The 16095-nt window shown below is 36.9% G+C and overlaps 1 protein-coding gene across 1 annotated transcript in view; it reads left to right on the top strand.

Moving 5' to 3' along the window:
• The window catches only part of LOC148953711 (unconventional myosin-XV-like), a 548203-nt gene that overhangs the window by 447614 nt on the left and 84494 nt on the right, over nt 1-16095 (top strand). The window contains exon 43 of the mRNA XM_089108456.1: nt 9339-9430. Coding sequence (XP_088964582.1) covers nt 9339-9430 — 92 coding nt within the window. The remainder of the gene's footprint in view (nt 1-9338; nt 9431-16095) is intronic.

The raw sequence follows: 16095 nt of genomic DNA on the forward strand, positions 1-16095 counted from the left end.
AACAGGAAGGGTGTGCGAGAGCACAGGATGATTGGCCCCCAGCCCCCCATTGCACTTCCTGGCTGAAGGGCCAAGAAACAGAGATCAGCACTGCCGGTAGGGACTGTAAAGTCCAATGCTGCATTCTTTACCTTTACTTTTTATTGACCAAGTCATAGCAGTGACTCGGATAAACTTTAAATAATGTTGTCGATACAAAATGGTCTTATTTTTAGGTACTTAGATACCCAGGGTGGAAGAAATGGGGACAGATGGTATATTAGCATTACTAAATTTAATGTAGCGAAAAAAATATGGAAATGATAGTATACAGTTACAGTTTTATAGACACAATAATCTAATTACAATCAATACGGTATTTCAATATGGTTCTTACATAATTTAAGATGATCAACCTTATAAGAGTATGTTTTGTAAAGCAACGACTGGCAGGATCAATACAGGATACTAGGGGAGGGGTTTTCAAGGGCAATGTATTAGTCATGGCGGCATATGCTCCTGTAGAGCTGACTGTCAGAGACAACAGTTTTTTAGACAAATTTTACAGTACAGGAGTGATCTCAACAGTAGCAGGAAGAATTTCCGAGGTGTGGTCATCTTTTTCTTTTCTTCTTTTTTTCAGTGAAGTTAGCAGAAAAGGTGTTTTTCAATGGAAGGCATTTTTCAAAAGCTACGGGGAGGAGAGAGCAAGAAAATATAGGGGGCATTAGCCCCATGCTCCACTCCAATCGACGTGCCTGATTAGACCAAGACCTAAAAGTGGTTAAGATGGGCGACCTTTATCTCTCTTTGGCACATCTTAAATGTAAATGAGCAAAACAAGGGACATTTCATAAATTGTGTATAAAGTATATAGGCAGAGAAGCAGAATACGCTTTCCGGATCTATCCTGTATCCCTTTCCGGATCTTTCTTCCAGATTTGTCCAGGAACCGATTTGGAACTGGGTGGACTTTGACTGAGCTGAAGGAGTTACACTGCTGAATCTCGCTCCAAACAATATAATCAGCGACTCTATGATTCGAACCGTGCGTGCCAACCACTCTTTGGTCTGGTATTTGTACATAACTATCATAGGTGGCGCGCTAGCGCTGCCTAAGTAAAGAACGATATGGCCGTAATGTGTGTTTTTTTTTTCTTCGACAGGCACTTCGTATTGAAGGTGTCGTCGTAGAAACTTTAAAAAGGGCTCATTCGATTGGAAATTTGGGTGGCTAGTGCCCTTTTTCATAGTCGAAAGTGATTGGAGGGCAACTAGTCCCCCCCCCACGCCCATTCTTCCCCTCATCACAACCAATAACAATTTGAAGATAGCCATTTTGTTCAGCGGTGGTGATTTCCAATTAGAAAATATGTTATTGAGTAGGACACTACCCCATAACCCTCGGGGCAAGGGTTTTAAATTATGCGCTGAGGGCATATAAGAACAATGTTGGCACAATGTACCATATATTATTTTTTTACTTTGGAGCAGGGCACTTTATATGGAAGGGGTTGTCGTAGAGACTTCAAAAGGGGCTCATTCGATTAGAAATCGAGAGTTCTAGGGCCCTTTTTAATACTCGAAAGTGTTTGGAGGGCAACTCGCCCCCCCCCCCCCACGCCCATCATTCCCTCAAACACATCCAATCAAAATTTTGAGATAGGTATTTTGTTCAGCGTAGTTGATTTCCAAATAGAAAATGTGTTTATGAGGAGGACTCCCCCACAGCCCTCAGGACAAGGGTTTTAAGTTATACCCTGGGGGCATATAAGGTTTTTACAGAGGCGTTGTCGTATAAACTTCAAAACAGGCCCATTTGATTGGAAATTCGAAGGGCTATTGCCTTTTTTAATAGTCAAAAGTGATTGGGGGGCAACTAGGCCCCCCCCCCACTCCCATCATTCCCCCAATCAAATCCAATCAAAATTTTGAGATAGCCATTTTGTTCAGCGTAGTTGATTTCCAGATAGAAAATATCTTTTTGAGAAGGACACTCCCCCACAACCCTCGGGGCAAGGGTTTTAAATTATGCGCTTAGGGCATATAAGAACAATGTTGGCACAATGTACCATATATTATTTTTTTAATTTGGAGCAGGGCACTTCATATGGAAGGGGTTGTCGTAGAGACTTCAAAAAGGGCTCATTCGATTGGAAATTGAGAGTTCTAGGGCCTTTTTAATACTCGAAAGTGATTGGAGGGCAGCTAGCCCCCCCCCCAGGCCCATCAAATTTTGAGATAGCCATTTTATTCAGCGTAGTTGATTTACGGATAGAAAATATATTTTTGAGGAAGACACTCCCCCACAACCCTCAGGGCAAGGGTTTTGAGTTATGCCCTGGGGGCATATAAGGTTTTTATCGTAAGAACTTCAAAACAGGCTCATTTGATTGGAAATTCAAAGGGCTAATGCCCTTTTTAATAGTCGAAAGTGATTGGAGGGCAACCAGCCCCCCCCCCCTCCCCGCCCATCATTCCCCCAAACGCATCCAATCAAAATTTTGAGATAGCCATTTTGTTCAGCGTAGTTGATTTCCAGATGGAAAATATATTTTTATAGAAAATATGTTTTTATATGTTTAAGGTTTTTATAGAAGGCGTTGTCGTAGAAATTTCAAAAAAAATTTTCGGGAAGGGTATCAAGTTTTCCATTTCAGGTCAACTAGAGGAGGTATGAAACTAAATTAAGCACTACTATTTGTGTCCAGATTTTTAAAAGGGTGTATGTTGTTAAAAATTACTCAAAATTTTTCTCCAGCATACAAATAGCAGGCCAAACTATAAAGTCTTAAAAAACGAAAAGATTTAAAGTATTATTTTCTTTTTCCCTGAAAGGACTATATATATATATATATATATATATATATATATATATATATATATATATATATATATATATATATATATATCATTATTTGAACATATTTTATTACCTCATGTTATTGATCTAGTTAACTATGATGCAAATCAATTTGGGTTTAAAAATCAGTTTGGGTCTGGTATCAAACATAATTATTGCATTCAAAAGGCAAAAAGGTGCGTCCTCATTCGGTATATTGAAGACCAACCTGCGATTTTGATTTCAAAGGAGACTTGATTACTGGTTCCTTATTGGTAGTTTGAAAATTAGAAACCACAAACGTTGCAGAATCAGCATAATGGCAGATCGATAGAATTTTCCAAACGGAGATGTGTTTTAAGATATATTGTGGTTGGTGTGCGTATAACTCCACCCCCATTTAGCTTAACACTCTTCAACTTCACCCTATTCGAATCCACTCCATTCAGTTCAACCCCATTCGACTCAATCCCCCTGCAGCTCAATCCCCATTCAATTCAACCTCATGTAACTCAATCTTCCACTCAATTCCATTCTATTTAACTCAATCGCCGTTTATGTTTATAATTAATCACAAACATATAATTAATCAAACATGTAATTAATCACAAATTAGGTTGAATTGAATGGGGATTGAGCTGAATGGGCATTTTTGCGAATTGGCTTACTTTGTCATTCGCTTATATTGTCATTGTTCTTTCAAAATTAATTTTGGCTTTTAACCTTTGTTTTAACTTTTTTAACTGTAATAAACAAAAATTATTAAAACTTTAAGGAATATATATCAGTATATACCTAATTATATATACAGTGTACTAGACTGACAATCCACAGCCATTTTTTTTTTCAGTAAAGTGCAAATTATGTTCTGGTCTTGAGAAGGTATAGGGGTTGTCAAAGACATGATTTCCAAACCTTTCAACTATGCTTAACAAAAAGGCTATCTAAAAATTTTGATTTGATATGTTTTGGGAATTGATATACGTAGGGGAAGGGTTGTTGCCCTCCAATCGTTTTTGACTAATAAAAAGGGGACTAGCCTTTCAATTCCCAATCAAATGAGCCTTTTTCGAAGTTTCTACAAGAACAAATGGCCATCTCAAAATTTCTTTCAGATGCATTTCAGATGCGGGAAAATACGAGGTTTGGAGGGGGTATCCACCCTTCGATCACTCTCAATCTTGAAAAGGATACTAGAACGTCTGATTACCAATTCAATGAGACCCCTCCGAAGTTTATAGGATCACCCTTTCTATATAAACCTTATATACCCCCAGGGCATAACTTATAGCCCTTGGCCTGAGGGCTGTGTGGGGGATGTCATCCTCAGAGACATAATTTATGGACCTTTCAATTACGTTGAACCAAATGGCTATATCAACATTTTGATCGGATGTGTTTGGGGAAATGATGGGCGTGGGAGGGGGGTTAGTTGCCCTCCAATCACTTTCAACTATTAAAAGGGGCACTAGCCCTTTCAATTTCCAATCGAATGAAATCTTTTTGAAGTTTTTAGACAACAAAAGGTCATCTAAGAATTAATATCAGATGCATTTCAGGAAAATACGAGGTGTGGGGGGGGTGGGGGGTATTCACCCTCCGATCACTCTCAATCTTAAAAAGGCCACTAGAACTTCTGATCACCAATCCAATGAGCCACCTCCGAATTTTAAACGATCACCCCCAATCTGGTCTCCCCCAGTCTATTGAGAAAACTACTGATAATAACTGAGATAAAACCGCAATTTCTGATGAGTTAGGACAATGCTAGCTAATGTGTGAAATTGTCTCACATTAACACTGCATATTTAAACGTATATACTTTGAAAAATAATTAATAGATATTAGTGAGCAATAATTACTGAATCAGAAAGTAGTCAGTTGTTTAAAATAAAATTAATGACAGTGATATAATTATTTTTCATCGTATAAAGAAAATTTTAACTGTCCATGGGAATTAAAAAAAATAAATAAATAAAACCTCAACACAATTTCTGCTGGTCAGAAATAGGTCAGAAGCAGTGCTGGTCCGGACTGCACAATTTCTGTGCACTGCAAAAACAAAATATATGTCATACCATTGGAAGAACTACCGTCGCCTAGTTTCGTTTTAAAATGTCATGCTTTCGAAAATCAGCTTTGATAAAATGGTTGAAAACCAACTACTTGCTTTCTAATCAAATGAAGTTAAACTTGCATATATTTATATAACATCAACAAAACTTCAAGGAATTTGGAAGTTTTATATAAAACTCATATATAGGCATATATAAAATTCTCGGTAGTTTTTTTTTATATATATCCTGGTATGGCCACTTAGAGAGTTTTTTCTTCTAAGGATCATCCAAGGTTTGTCCAACTTATGAGTAGAATTCGTCAAAACACGCGAATAATATCTACAAGTATTTATAACCTGAAATAAATTATTTGTTCAATGCTAGAATTGAAATGTTGAAATTTCAGCTATTGTCTCCACCAATCAATCTAAAATCCTTCTCGGGGCATGGTTGCCACGATTATGCAAGTCAAGATGCCGAAAGTTATTAGGCCAAATCGCACCCATTATTTTCAGTTCGTGTTAATTCGCAGATTAGCCAGTTCAATTTTTGCTATCGCAAAAGACGCCCAAATTGGCAGAAAAGTCTGGGGCTACCTCGACAAAATTCGGCTCTGAAGTCTAAAATTTACTCCATTGGTTTGCTTTTGGGTATGTTAAGCATTAAAACGCTCAAGCATCCGTGAAAATATCTATCAACTGTTATAGAGTTTTAGATTTACTTGCTAAATTGTAAGTTGTTATTTGACAAATTGAATGCTGTAATATCTGATAATATTACCAAAAAAAACTTGTAGCTAGCAGTCATTCATTTTGAAATTGCCTAATTTTTGCATTATAACCTCAGAACATTTACACAAAACTGCTAGTTTTTTAAGCTGAAAGTAAGGAGCAACATTAAAACTTTGATCAGATATCTTTGGGGAAAATGGGCATGGGAGGGAGGCTGGTCTCCCCCAATCTTTATTTTATTATCTTTATTTATCCGTATTTTACGCCATTACCTTTCTATATATACCTTATATGCTCCCTGGGCATAACTTATGACCCTTGCTCTGAGGGCTGCGGGGGGTTTGTCATCCTTAAAGACATAATTTCCAGACCTTTCAGTTACGTTGAACAAAATCGCTATCTCAAAATTTTGATTGGTTGTGTTTAGGGAAATGGTGGGCGTGAGAGGGGGGTTAGTTGCCCTCCAATCATTTTGGACTATTAAAAAGGGCACTATCCCTTTCAATTTTCAATCGAATAAGCCTTTTTCGAAGTTTCTACGACAACAAATAGTCATCTCAAAATTTCTATCAGATGCATCCAAAAAATACGAGGTGTCGGGGGGGGGGGGTATCCACCCTCTGATTACTTTGAATCTTAAAAAGGACACTAGGACTTCCGATTACCAATCCAATGACCCCCATCCGAAGTTTATACGATCATTCTTTCTATATGTACCTTAAATGCCCCCAGGACAAAGCTTAGAACCCTTGCCCTGAGGGCTCCGGGGGGTTTTCATCCTCAAAGATATAATTTTCGGACCTTTCAAGAACGTTGAGCAAAATGCCTATCTCAAAATTTTGATTGGATGTGTTTGGGAAATAGTGGATGTGGGAGGGGATTAGTTTCCCTCCAATCACTTGTGACTATTAAAAAGGGCACTAGCCCTTTCAATTTTCAATCAAAATCAACCTTTCTCGAAGTTTCTACGACAGCAAATAACCATCTCAAAATTTCTATCATATGTATTTGGGAAAATTCTGGGGTAAGTCTGGGGTAAGTAAGTTGTTATTTGACAAATTGAATGCTGTAATATCTGATAATATTACCCAAAAAACTTGTAGCAAGCAGTCATTCATTTTGAAATTGCCTAATTTTTGCATTATAACCTCAGAACATTTACACAAAACAGCTATTGTTTTAAGCTGAAAGTAAGGAGCAACATTAAAACTTTGATCAGATATCTTTGGGGAAAATGGGCATGGGAGGAAGGCTGGTCTCCCCCAATCTTTATTTTATTTATCTTTATTTTATTATCTTTATTTATCCGAATTTTACGCCATTACCTTTCTATATATACCTTAAATGCTCCCTGGGCATAACTTATGACCCTTGCTCTGGGGGATGCGCGGGGGGTGTCATCCTTAAAGACATATTTTCCAGACCTTTCAGTTACGTTGAACAAAATGGCTATCTCAAAATTTTGATTGGATGTGTTTGGGGAAATGGTGGGCGTGAGAGGGGGTTTAGTTGCCCTCCAATCATTTTGGACTATTAAAAAGGGCAATAGCCCTTTCAATTTTCAATCGAATAAGCCTTTTTCGAAGTTTCTACGATAACAAATAGCCATCTCAAAATTTCTATCAGATGCATTCAAAAAATACGAGGTGTTGGGGGGGGGGATATCCACCCTCTGATAACTTTGAATCTTAAAAAGGACACTAGGACTTCCAATTACCAATCCAATGACCCCCATCCGAAGTTTATACGATCATTCTTTCTATATGTACCTTAAATACCCCCAGGACAAAACTTAGAACCCTTGCCCTGAGGGCTCTGGGGGGTTTTCATCCTCAAAGATATAATTTCCGGACCTTTCAAGAACGTTGAGCAAAATGGCTATCTCAAAATTTTGATTGAATGTGTTTGGGAAATAGTGGATGTGGGAGGGGATTAGTTTCCCTCCAATCACTTGTGACTATTAAAAAGGGCACTAGCCCTTTCAAATTTCAATCAAAATCAACCTTTCTCGAAGTTTCTACGACAGCAAATAACCATCTCAAAATATCTATCATATGTATTTGGGAAAATACGAGGTGTATGGGGGGGTATCCACCCTCCGATCACTCTGAATCTCGAAAAGGGCTCTAAATCTTTTGATTAGCAATCCAATGAACCCCTTTCCAAGTTTATACGGTCACCCTTTCTATATAAACCTTATATGCCCCAGGGCATAACTTAAAACCCTGGCCCTGTGGGCTTTGGGGGGGGGTGTCATCCTCAAAGACATAATTTCAGGACATTTCAACTACGTTGAACAAATAACTATCTCAAAATTTTGATTGGATGTGTTTGGGGAAATGGTGGGCGTGGAAAGGGTTTTAGTTGCCCTCTAATCACTTTTGACTATTAAAAAGGGCACAAACCTTTCCATTTTTTAATCAAATGAGCCTGTTTTCGAAGTTTCAACTTTGATACGAAGTGCCCTGGTCTAAAAGAAAAATAAAACAAATAATACGTTGTGCCCACATCGCTCTCTACTTAGGCAGCGCTATTGGCAGCCTAGGTAGCCTATGATTCAGTTTCCCAAACCCAGAAAATTGTTTCGCAATTTATTAACAATTTGTTATACCGCGCAATAAAGTATTTCTGTCTATATAGCCAGCAATTAAATTTATTTTGACCCACTTTCTTTTGTCTTTTGTGGCCCGTAACAATAATATTTCAGTAACAACAAAAACTAAAATATGTAACAATGTAACAATGTATAGCTAGCAATAAGTAACAACAACAAATTTTCTTTTGTGGCCTGCAAAAATCATATTAAACAAATTGCTCATTAAAATAGTAAGGTTTTGTTATCCTAACTCATCTACCCATCTGGAGGATCAGTAAAGTTGGCCACCTTGATCCTGAATCAGCGGTGCCAATTAACTGACATGTAGGTGAGGGCAATTTGTGCCAAAAATGTGTTTTTCATAATCTAGGGGAGGGGCATGTTAGATTCTATTTAAAGAAATATGCAAGGAAATATATTTTTCAAAACAAGAGTGGTTATCATACAGCTTCCTCCCCTCCCCCCCCCCCCAATTGGTGCCCCTGTCCTGAATCTTATTTACTTTTAGGATTGGTCGTTAAACAATTGTTGAATTCAAATGTGTAAGACAGATCACTAATCCTCTTGAAGAAAACAATCTAAACTCTATAAAAAAAAAAAAAAAAAAAAAAAAACATAAACCTCAGTAGAAAAAAAAAACTCTTGACTAATTTTTCCATCTAGGCCAATTTAACCCAAGATAACCTGGTAACTTTGATTACTGCGTTTAAGCTGTACTTACAAAAACTGGTATCAGTTCAGGAAAATAGTGTGGGGAGGGGAAGGGTGGTGGTGAAGTAGTTTTCAGTTAAGATAACATAGGGCCTGTTTTCAAAATCTAGAGGGAGCTTTTTTTCAACGAAAATACGAAAAAAGGGTGCTTTCAAAACTTAGGGGGAGGGACTTTTTTTGATTTGTTTAATGGAAATATCAAAAAAATCGGTAATTTAATAATACACGTTTGGGGAAGCCTTTTATCTTGAATTAATTATGAAAGTACCTAAAAAGTATTTTTCGGATTCTAGGAGGGGAGTTTTTTTCGTTTTTTTTTTAAAATAAAAAAGACACTTTTCAAAACCTTTGGGGAATCGCTCCCATTGCCCTTCCTAATTTGTGACTCTGCGTACAGAATGTAAGTTAAATTTGTATTTCAGGATATTTGTATGGCATGCTCAATGGCAAAGCGGGAGTTTTCCCCATGGAGTATGCTGAGTTCGTAGACGTTGAATCAGTTCACGCATACGAGGTAAGATTTTAAACCTACTTTTACTTTTTCATACCAACAGCTTTGTCACGAACTTAAAATAATGATAAAAATGATTGCTTATTTAGATAGACCAATGTCTATGAAATAACTCAAAAAGAAGAAAAGACAAGTTATATTTGTGTTTTCAAATTTTTTCATCCGTATATATTACTTGGGAGCAAGACATATTGCGTGGAACTTGCACCAGCGTTGCACTTATACCGTTGACATATATATACCGTTGACCGTTATATACCGTTATATACCTTTGACCGTTGCACTTATACGTTGCACTTATGCACCACCGTTGACATATAAATGTGGTTCTATCTTGCAAAACGAAAATATTCCCCGAATTCGGTGGGATGATACGGCCAACCACGTGGGAAGATAGGGCCAACCATATAGGGCAAAACGAAAATATTGCCCGAATTCGGTGGGATGATAGGGCCAACCATATGGGAAGATAGGGTCAACCATATATGGCCAAACGAAAATATTGCCCGAATTCGGTGGGATGATAGGGCCAACCATGTGGGAAGATACAGTCAACAATATAGGGCCATACGAAAATATTGCCCGAATTCGGTGGGATGATAGGGCAAACCATGTGGGAAGATAGGGCCAACCATATAGGGCCAAACGAAAATATTGCCCGAATTCCGTTGTTCCGAATTCGTTGTGATGAGGTCGTAAGGAAGAAATTAAGTGAAATTGGAAATTCTTTGGAGGGTGTAAAGAGGAAGGCTTTAAATAGTTTGGTATGAAGGAGGAGTGTGCTTAGCTGTGTTGGCATCAAGTGGCTTGGTGCTACAGTGAGTTGTTAGTAGTTGTAGTGCGCCATCTGGCCTTCTACATTACATTTGAAGCCAGACACGGCTTAAAGGTGGCCACGAACAAAGTTTAGAGCAGCGTATTAAAAAGAATGACCAAAGAATTATCCTAAGGTTGTAATTACACAAAATAATTGCGATCTTCCCGTCTTAAAGTAACATGTATAATAGTTTACTGGACATATAATATAACAAATTTCAAAGTATCAACTAAATCTAAATCTCTGAAAAAATTGCAACCGGAAAATATTTTCACGAGAACATAGGGTGCTAATTCCTAGTTAATCCAGAAGCCATGCGAAGAAGTAAATTATGGACTTAGAATCGAATTCTACTGGGAACCGCAATCCTGGACATTGCTGCCAGGCTTGGCTAGTTTCCAACAATCCACTAGTTACCAACCAGACCCTCCTGTTACGTACTTCGCAAGCTCCTTCTCGGCGCAGCTTGCCCAGCGCACTATTCGCTAGTGGGGCCTCCTCCTTCGTCTGCCACGTGAGACACCAGCACGGGTTCTGTTTGACTTCGACCCCACCCTGTACGGATGGAAATGTCCCAGAGGACACCCCCCCTTACTAAGTGGAAAGACGAAGCGGATGAAATCTTTTCAGAAGTCCACATCCCAGTGGAAGAGGCCGCGAGCCTGGTAAGCGATAGGTCAACTTGGAGGCGACTGGTCTCATTATTTTCTACGCTGTCCTGGCATGAGGTGTAAGTCAAGTCATCAATCGAAATTATAAACATTAAAGTACCTAATAAATTTATGCAAATAAGTCCCATTACAACAAAACGGATGAAATATACCGAATTTGGAACTTATATATTTTAGGGGTCTAAATCTAAACCAGACAATGCCAAAATTAATGCCGCCAGTTTTTATAGCTGTCATAGCTTTCTTGGACACATAAAATAGTAGTTCACAATATAATACTATTTTAATAACAGTGATATAAATTGCGTTTGGGAAAGTCACAGATCTTGAATGTTTTAATACCTACTACACCCCGAATCGAAAAATCGGCAATAATTTCGGATTCAAGGTCGGACTCTATCGGAGTAGCCAGTCCATTATAATGCTGTCAGGGTCGGCTAATTTGCAAATTGATATAAAAACGATTGAAATGACTAATAAATTCAATACCGAGTTTGCCAAATTGGGCCTAATCAAATAGTTCTTGGCAACGAACTGTAAGTAAGGAGAAACTCGACCGATTAGAAACAAAAACTCCAAAAACTGGAATTTTGATAACAGTAGATACATTAAAAGAATGGCCATTTTATGCTGATGCCAGATATATAAAACTCATTAAGTTTAATTTTACCCACCAAAAGCTACGAGCTTCGGAAAATTTGCCTGACTTTCAAAAATAAGGAGAAACACCCCCCAAAAATTCAATCAATCTTACTGAATTCAGCATTTCAGATTAAGATTCAACATTTCAGATTCGGTATATCAGAGAATTTTACTGAAGAGGTTTCAACCTTTTATGTATGTAAATGTGGAAGTTTGTATTTAGTACTAGATTAGAGGTCATGGATGCGTGTTTTTGTCCCACGGGTGATCAAATTGAACCACTGGTCTTAGAACATTGGGAGAGGGCTCATTCAAACAAAAACCGAAAATTCTAATGCCCTTTTTAATTGAACAAAAGATTGGGAGTGACCAGCCTCCCTCCCCCGCCCATTTTTCCCAAAGATATCTGATCAAAGTTTTAATGTTGCTCCTTACTTTCAGCTTAAAAAACGAACTGTTTTGTGTAATTGTTCTGAGGTTATAATGCAAAAATTAGGTAATGTCAAAATGAATGACTGCTACCTACAACTTTTTTTTGGCAATATTATCAGATATTATGGCATTCAATTTGTCAAATAACAACTTACAATTTAGCAAGTAAATCTAAAACTCTGTAAAAGTTGGTAAATATTTTCACGGGTGCTTCAGCGTTTTAATTCCTAACTTCCCGAAAGCAGACCAAAGGAGTAAATTTTATACTTCATGGCCAAATTTTGCCGAGGTAGCACCAGACTTTCTGCCAATTTGGGTGTCTTTTTGCGAATTGCGATAGTAAAAATTGAACTTGCTAATCAAAAGAATTAGTCCGATCTGAAAACAATGGATGCAATTTAGCCTAATAACTTTCGGCATCTTGACTTTCATAATCGTGGCAACGATGCCCCGAAAAGTATTTTAGATTGATTGGTGGAGGCAATAGCTGAAATTTCAACATTTAAATTCCAGCATTGAACAAATAATCTATTTAAAGTTATGAATAATTATAGATATTATTCGCACATTTCGACAAATTCTGCTCATAAGTTGGATGAACCTTGGACGATCCTTAGAAGAAGAAATTCCAACTACCCTTCTGTAAGTGGCCATACCAGGATATATATAAAAAAAAATACGGAGAGTTTTATATATGCCTATACATGAGTTTTATATAAAACTTCCAAATACCTTGAAGTTTCGTTGATGTTGTATAAGTGTATGCATGTTTAACTTCATTTGATTAGAAAGTAAATAGTTGGTTTCCAACCAGTTTGTCAAGGCAGATTTTCGAAAGCATGACTTTTTAAAACAAAACTGTTTCTCCCAATGGCATAATTTTTTTTGCAGCGTGCAGAAATTCTGCAGTCCCGACCAGTGCTGCTTCTGACCTATTTCTAACCAGCATAAATCAAGTTTGAGTTTTTTTTTATTTTAAATTTTCTTTTATACGATGAAAATAAATAAATTACCTTCATCAGTCTTATTTTAAATAAATGATTACTTTCTGATTCAGTAATCGTTGCTCACTAATATCTCTGTTAATTATTCTTTAAAGTATATACATTTAAATATGCAGCGTTAATGTGAGACAATTTCACACATTAGCTGAATTGTCCTAACTCATCAGAAATTGCGGTTTTATCTCAGTTATTATCATTAGTTTTTCTCAATAGCCTAAAAATGTCCATGCTCTACTAAACAAATCGGTGAAATTTTTTCCTACTCAAAATTTACGTGATTTGATAAATCGTTTTTATGTGTGGATTTTTGTTGAAGTACAATTTTGTGTAGATTTTGAGGGCTTGGAGCCCGTCCTCGGAATTTCATTTATTAACAAGTTTCTCAATAGCATCATATAATTTGCGTATAAGTTGCCAGTTTTTGCTTTATTTTAACGAATTTCATCAAATTGTTCGAATAGTTTCAAACAGTTTAGTTTCAGATTGGGCGTAAAGTCTTGGAAAGACATGGAATGGGAATTCAAGATAAACTTGTTCCCTCCTAAATGCATGTATAAAACTCATGTTTATAGTAAAAACTTATATATATATATATATATATATATATATATATATATATATATATATATATATATATATATATATATATATATATATATATATATATATATATATATATATATATATATATATATATATATATATATATATATATATATATATATATATATATATATATATATAGGGTACCGGTAGTTTTATATATGACCGCCCAGCAGGGCCGGATTGGTGGGGGGGCTAGAGGAGGTAAGTGTCCGAGGGGGGGGCAAACAAGCTCAAATTGTAATATTTTTTGGGCAAGAATTGCAATATTTACAGTGTACCAACACTGTAAATATTCATTCCCCCCCCTCCTTGATAAGAATCCTAACTCCGGCTCTGCCACTCAGAGAAGGCTAGATGAAATTTCCTCTTCTAAGGATCGTCCAAGGTTCGTCCCATTCATGAGTAGAATTTGTCAAAATACGCGAATAATAGCCTACCTATAAGAATTTGTAGCTTTAAATGCATTACTTGTTCAATGCAAGAACTAAAATGCTGAAATTTCAGCTATTGCCTCTACCGATCCATCTAGATTCCTTCCCGGGGCATGGTTGTCACAATTTTGTAAGTCAAAATTTATTAGGCCAAATCGCATACATTGTTTTCAGATCGGGATAATTCATTTAAATCCGATCGGTCAGTTTAATTTTTATTCTCAATTGACATAACACACCCGAACTAGCAGAAAGTCTGGGACTACCTCGACAGAATTCGACCCTGAAGTCTAAAATTTGCTCATTTGGTTTGCTTTTGGGTATGTTAGGTATTAAAATGCTCAAGCTTCCGTGAAAATATTTACCAGTTGTTACAAAGTTTTAAATTTAATTGCTAAATTGTAAGTTGTTTTTTGACATGTCCTTGAATGCTCTAATATCTGATAATATTGCCAAAACATCTTGTAGGTAACAGTCACTCATATTGACATTGCCTAATTTTTCCAACACAACCTCAGAACAATTACGCATACCAACAAGTTTTTTTTTAACTGAAAGTAAGGAGGAACGTTACAATTTTGATCAGATATCTTTGAGAAAAAAGTGTCTGGGAGGGGGGCTGGTTTCCCCCAGTCATTTTGATCACTTGAAGACAGGGGCATACTCTGCTATGGGGTACGGGGAGGGCGGGGTAACTGCTCCCCATAATTCAGTTTGCCTCCTCTCAGACCCAGTTTGCCCCCTCCCAGACCCCAGTTTGCCCCCCCCCCCTCAGCTGAGATATAATTTCTTGAAAAATCTTGTCTAAACTAAGATAAGCCGTCATAGTTAAAGCTTCCACAGAAACGGGTCAGGTTTGTAGTATATTTTTGCCTTTACTATATGGCTCATTTTTCAGTTTTCACTATCATTTTCGCTTGAATTGGGAAAATTAGCTCCAATTTCGCCCTTCTCCCCCCAGGATTTTGACAAAATTACGCCACTGCTTGAAAAGGGCATAAGAATTTTTTATTTTCCGTTTGAATGAGCCCACTTCCAATCTTTTAGGACCATTGGTTCGATGAGATCACCCCTGAAAAAAAAACACGCATTCGTGACAAAATAGGAAGTTCCATATTTTCGTAGATAGAAGGTTGAAACCTCTTTAGTAGGGTTATCTGATATGCTGAATCTGATGGTGAAATTTAGAGTAAAATTGATTGAATTTTCGCGGGTGTTTCCTCTCTTTCGAAGGCCAGGTAAATTTTCTCAAGCTCGCTACTTTTGATGGTTTAACATTAAACTTAATGAGTTTTACAGATCTGGAATCAGTATAAAAAGGTAATTCTTTTTATTTGTCTATTGTTATCAAAATTCTATTTTTTAGAGTTCTGGCAACTATTAAGCCGAGTCGCTCTTTACTTACAGTTCGTTACCAAGAACTTTTTGATTAGGCCGAATTTATGCAAACTGGTAGGAATTTATTTGCCATTTCCATCGTTATTATATAAATTTTTGGAAATTTGCCGACCTTGGAAGCATTATAACGGACTACCAGCTCCGATAGAATTAGACCCTGAAGCCAAAATTATTGCCAATTTTTCGATTCGGGGTATAGTAGGCATTAAAACATTCAAAATCTGTGACCCTATTTCCCAAGCGCAATTTTCTTAGTGCTATTAAAATATAATTGTATTGTCAGCTGTCATTTTATATGTCCTTGAAAGCTATGAGAGCTATAAAAACTGGCGGCATTTATTTTGACATTTCCTGGTTTTAGTATTAGACCCCTATAATATATTAAATAAAAAAAAACCAGTTTTTTTTAACTGAAAGTAAGGAGCGACATTAAGACTTAAAACCAACAGAAATTATTTCGTATATGAAAGGGACTGTCCCCTCCTCAACACCTTGCTCTTTACGCTAAAGTTTTTTATTGTTTTAAAAAATAAAGTTGTGAGACAGAGTTAAACTTTAGCGTAAAGAGCGAGGCGTTGAGGAGGGGACAGCCCGGACTGTTGATAAGTATTCCAAATTCGGCATATTTCATCCATTGTGTTTAAATTGGGGTTACTTGTATAAATTT

This window comes from Artemia sp. Qi Xiang Cuo, chromosome 3 (genome assembly GCF_049724085.1).
Source record: "Artemia sp. Qi Xiang Cuo chromosome 3, ASM4972408v1, whole genome shotgun sequence".
NCBI classification, from domain to species: domain Eukaryota; kingdom Metazoa; phylum Arthropoda; class Branchiopoda; order Anostraca; family Artemiidae; genus Artemia; species Artemia sp. Qi Xiang Cuo.